At 49.5% G+C, this 5,119-nt stretch overlaps 2 protein-coding genes across 2 annotated transcripts; both read right to left on the reverse strand.

Annotated features, from left to right (window-relative positions):
* Positions 1-306: 306 nt before the first annotated feature.
* On the reverse strand, positions 307-1,604 carry FIBRA_08964 (uncharacterized protein; the record flags this gene model as incomplete). Its single annotated transcript, XM_012330572.1, has 7 exons — positions 307-504; positions 560-573; positions 631-742; positions 798-913; positions 965-1,113; positions 1,171-1,495; positions 1,553-1,604. 7 exons carry the CDS (start codon positions 1,602-1,604, stop codon positions 307-309), a joined length of 966 nt encoding a protein of 321 aa, XP_012185962.1.
* Positions 1,605-3,197: 1,593 nt separating this feature from the next.
* Positions 3,198-4,843, reverse strand: FIBRA_08965 (uncharacterized protein; the record flags this gene model as incomplete). Its single annotated transcript, XM_012330573.1, has 10 exons — positions 3,198-3,291; positions 3,344-3,473; positions 3,524-3,534; positions 3,593-3,709; positions 3,773-3,854; positions 3,914-4,103; positions 4,159-4,341; positions 4,397-4,512; positions 4,564-4,712; positions 4,767-4,843. The coding sequence occupies 10 exons, from the start codon at positions 4,841-4,843 to the stop codon at positions 3,198-3,200; spliced, it is 1,149 nt and encodes a 382-aa protein (XP_012185963.1).
* Between the last annotated feature and the right edge of the window lie 276 nt (positions 4,844-5,119).

Below are 5,119 nucleotides of genomic sequence, written 5' to 3' on the forward strand. Positions count from 1 at the left end.
TTTCAAAGTCACAGCCAGCGTGAGAGGATAAACCTTCTGCCGAATCCAAACGCGACAGGACGAGGATCTGGTTCGGGTTCTGCGCCCATGAACCTACCAGGGTTGAAGTCCATCGGATTCTTGTATATTTCAGGATCGCGGAGAATTTTCCTGCAACAAGCAATAATTATTTTAGAAAACAACAAGGGTTCGCTATGAATTAGCGCTGACCAGACGTTGACTGTGATCAGAGTGCCCTTTGGGAAAAAGCAACGCCTGCATTCTCGTTTAATGTAGCTTACAGTTGTACCCTTGACAAAGAGCAGGTTACCCACCGAGCGGAATGACAGGGTTCCACCGATGGAGTTCGGTGCACACTGCATTGACATAAGGCAGTGAATCCTGGTCAGCTAGGGTCGGGAGTCGATCGTTGCCAATAACAGCGTCAATCTCTTGCTGTGCCTTCTTTTGTATCTCAGGATAGCAAGCCATGGCCAAGAAGAAGCTGTGAAGAGTAGAGACAGTCTGGGCAGAGGTTAAATCAACGAGGACAAATTGGGACGAAGAATGAAATACGTACGGTATCAGAGCCACCTAGAGACCGGAGTATATCGATTGAGCGATTTGGGTGAGAAATAGTAAGAAATTTACCAGCGTAGAGTGCACCAGCTGTCGTCTTTAGAATACTTCGAAATTCCTCAGTAGGATCCGGGTTGCCTTCCATGTTCACCGACAGGAAACTAGGAGTAGCTGTGCCCGCGGCCTGGCAAAATAATAAAACCAATAAGAGCGGTAAGAGCACGTTATCGCTTTCTTACCATTTCTTTCTCAACAATGTTATATGGCACATTGAGCATGGCGTCTGTGTCTTGACGGGCATGTAGAGCCCTCTGCTTCCAGTCAGTGCCCGGTACCCAGGATGGCACATGCTCCACTTAAACATATGAGCAATTGATGGAAGAGGAAGAGAGGATTCACTACATACAAATCGGGAAAGTGTCCACAAGAAAGGTGCCCAGCAGTACAAGCATGGTGAAGTGAACCATTGCTTTGTCGACAATCTCGAGTAAAGGATCTTTGTCGCCCTGGATCTGGTACCCATACGTCATCCTGAGGATGATCGCTGCAGCCGACCTACATTGATAGCGACACATGAGCGGCGCAGTGAGGACGAATCACAGGTAGGCTCACTTCTTAATGTGGGCTACAAATTGCTCCGGGCTGCGCCGAAGGTCCAAGAGGTATTTGCTTGTTTCGTGCTGCAGCATTGGCGCAAAACGAGCCACGCTACTTTTGGAGCCGAACCACCGTGACAGCAAGCGGCGTGCTTCACGGAGGCGTGGACCATAAGGACTCAGTACAACAATGCGATCCCATCCGACAATCTTCCCGCCGACAGTGAGTCTCGGTCTGTCGGAGTATAGTGCGCTTCGTCGCTCGAGCAGCTCCGTGACATGCTTAAGCGAGCTGACAACAACGATGGGTTGACCGAGCAGTGTGACAGAGATGATATCACCTACGGTCGAAATCAAATATTGAACAGACAAAACACGGTACCGTCACGTATGCTCACCCCATTTTTCCGCCCATTGAGTGTACGTTTTCCATTGGTACGAGGTGGGCATGTCCAAGACATTTCAGATAATAGGCCAGCCTTTGGGTCCTGGAGGAAGAGAGCTTTTGCGTCTGCTTGAGAATATCAGGCTCACTAAGACCACGCCTAGCACAGCAAGAGTGACATCGAGGAAGGACTGCTGGATCTTGATAATGGACGGGGTTTCAGTTAGCTCAACAGGGGGATTTGCATGTCCGCTCATTGATTCGACAGATGGCAGTATATATACACGAAAACGGGATCTGACGTGATCCTGGGTCAGCTGTGATAGAGAGCGCGCTCTCGTACTGCACACATACCTGGCCGTTGAGAGAAGTGAGATAGCTGAGAGCGCTCTCTCCTATCCCCTCTACTCGCCAGGTATATACGGGGCGTGCATTGGGTTGGTGATGCTTCTTTTCCTTTTTAGGGGGGTCACCAACATGATCACCGGGCCACCGCGGTACCCCGAAGTATATTCTGGTCTCCAAAAAAGGAAGACCCACGTCGAGCGCGACGAGGGGGGTCGCCCTTGCGGTCCAGTAGCAAAGAAGTTGTAGCTTACAATTCGAGACTTCCGGGCGCGGTATATGTAGTTCTCGAAACGCGTGTAGTTCATCAGCACCGCACCAATTAGAATTGCGAAAACAACAATTTAAGCTCAACATGGACAGTGCACCGAGTCCGAGCATGTCAGATATAGGAGCTCAGCCAGGTGCGCGAGGAGATTCCAACAGGGGTGGTTTGAATGACGATCCTTATAGAGAACGGAGTGTGGCTTTGGATACGGGCAACACCCGTAATCGCACTGTACGTGTGGCGAAGGGCTGTCACGCATGGTGGATCCCTCAAAGCAAACCTATGCTTGTACTCAGATAAGCTTCAGCACACGTTAGCAATTGTCTGTGATATCCATATTTCTGTTGCAGAACTCTACGCAAGCTCACCGTCACAACAAGCTATTCTAGGCATTATGTTGTCGTTTGCTCCTCCCGCTTGCTACTCCGGCAGTCAACCGCAACAGCAGTCCCATGCGGGAATAGGACTTGATTATCCAGGTGCAATCACTCCGCTACTGTGATAGGTATGAGGAGGAGTAGCCGTTCTCCCGTGACGGTTTTGAACGACCAGTACGGGACACTGCGTATTCCATACTCGCCGTTGTTCTATCATTAGTGTTTGGTCTTTCTGTAACTATGCACTATGTACTAGACAGGAGCTCCGAACCGACCGATCGCAGGTCGGACGCGGCAGGAGCTGCCACTGTTGCTGCCCACTAGATACAGTTACTTGAAATCAATGAAGCAACCGTGCATACTAAGCACGGGCATACTGCTAGTAAATCTGAAAGGACACTGAACCTTGATGTGATCGCTTGAGGTGAGCACGACATAAAGTTGGCACTCAAGAACTGTATTAGTATCAAATCGGACGGCAATTTGGGTCGACTGAGACGAATCAAACAAGCACTTAGTCAATGCGGCCTGCACCATATCCCGCATATGCTAGAAGGTAGGACTATGAGTGCCCGTTCGAGTTATGGATGAAACTGCATCACAATCACCTATCACCATAATTGACGAAGACGTATATATACACGCCGCTACAAGGCTCTCAGGACCCTCTAGTCATGAGAGGCTTCAGAGTCTATCGAGTCCAGCAATGCCTCGGCCTTCGCGGATCGAGCCTTGATCGAACACTTGAACGGGACCGGATGGCTTGGAGATCCTACATTAACATTCACCCCCGTACAGATACCAACAGACATACCTGACTAGTCCGCTCGTATACTCAATGACAGGCTCTATCACTTTCCCGTACTCCACAGCCTTGGAGACATCAAACACGGCAAGCATCATAGAGCATGATAGGAAAATGGACGCGTCCGCGAAGTAGAGGCCTGAACGCATGTAAGGCGAAAAGCTTGTGCCAATAAATGTGAATCCTTACCAGGGCAGATTCTGAAAAAAAAGGAGGCAAGTCAGCTTTCAGAGTCACAGCCAGCGTGAGAGGATAAACCTTCTGCCGAATCCAAATGCGACAGGACGAGGATCTGGTTCGGGTTCTGCGCCCATGAACCTGCCAGGGTTGAAGTCCAATGGATTCTTGTAGATTTCAGGATTGCGGAGGATTTTCCTGCAACAAGCAGTAGTAATAATATTAGTAGACGACAAGGGTTCGCTATGAATTAGCGCTGACCAGATGTTTACTATGATCAGAGTCCCCTTCGGGAAAGAATATCCGGCGTAGACGTCATCTTGAATGAGACGATGGGCAACGCCTGCATTCTCGTTTTATGTAGCTTCCCGTTGTACTTTTGACAAAGAACAGGTTACCCACCGAGCGGACCAACAGGGTTCCACCGATGGAGCTCGGTGCACAATGCATTGACATAAGGTAGCGAATCCTGGTCAGCTAGGGTCGGGAGTCGATCGTTGCCAATAACAGCGTCAATCTCTTGCTGCGCCTTCTTTTGTATCTCAGGATAGCAAGCCATAGCCAAGAAGAAGCTGTGAAGAGTAGAGACAATCTAAGCAGAGGTTAGGTTAACGAGGACGAATTCGGACGAAGAATGGACTACGTACGGTATCAGAGCCACCTAGAGACCGGGGTATATCGATTGAGCGATTCGGGTGAGAAATAGTAAGAAATTTACCAGCGTAGAGTGCACCAGCTGTCATCTTAAGAATACTTCGAAATTCTTCAGTAGGATCCTGGTTGCCCTCCATGTTCATCGACAGAAAACTGGGAGTAGCTGTGCCCGCGGTCTGGCAAATTCATAAAATTGGTAAGAACGGTAAGAACACGGTATCTCTTTCTTACCATTTCCTTCTCAACAATGCTGTATGGCACGTCGAGCATGGCGTCTGTGTCTTGACGGGCATGTAGAGCCCTCCGCTTCCAGCCAGTACCCGGTACCCAGGATGGGATATGCTCCACTTAAACATATGAGCAATTGAGGGAAGAGGAAGAGATAATTCGCTGCATACAAATCGGGAAAAAATCCACAAGAAAGGTCCCCGGAAGTACAAGCAGATTGAACTGAGCCATTGCTTTGTCGACAATCTCAACTAAAGGATCTTTTTCGCCCTTGATCTGGTACCCGTACGTCATCCTGAGGATGATCCCTGCAGCCGACCTACATATATACGATATGAGTGGTGCAGTGAGGACGAATCACCGGGACGCTCACTTCTTAATGTGGGCTACAAATTGCTCCGGGCTGCGCCGAAGGTCCAAGAGGTATTTGCTTATTTCGTGCTGCAGCATTGGCGCAAAACGAGCCACGCTACTTCTAGAACCGATACATCGAGACAGCAAGCGGCGTGCTTCACGAAAGCGCGGACCATAAGGCCTCAGTACAACATTGCGATCCCATCCGGCAATCTTCCCGCCGACAATGAGTCTCGGTCGGTCAGAGTATAGTGCGCTTCGTCGCTCGAGCAGCTCTGTGACATGCTCAAGTGAGCTGACGACGACGATGGGTTGACCGAGGAGTGTGACAGATATAATATCACCTGTGCAATTCAACAGTCGAAATCAGAC

The sequence above is a fragment of the Fibroporia radiculosa genome (genome assembly GCF_000313525.1).
Source record: "Fibroporia radiculosa TFFH 294 genomic supercontigs, scaffold5319, whole genome shotgun sequence".
Lineage (NCBI taxonomy): Eukaryota > Fungi > Basidiomycota > Agaricomycetes > Polyporales > Fibroporiaceae > Fibroporia > Fibroporia radiculosa.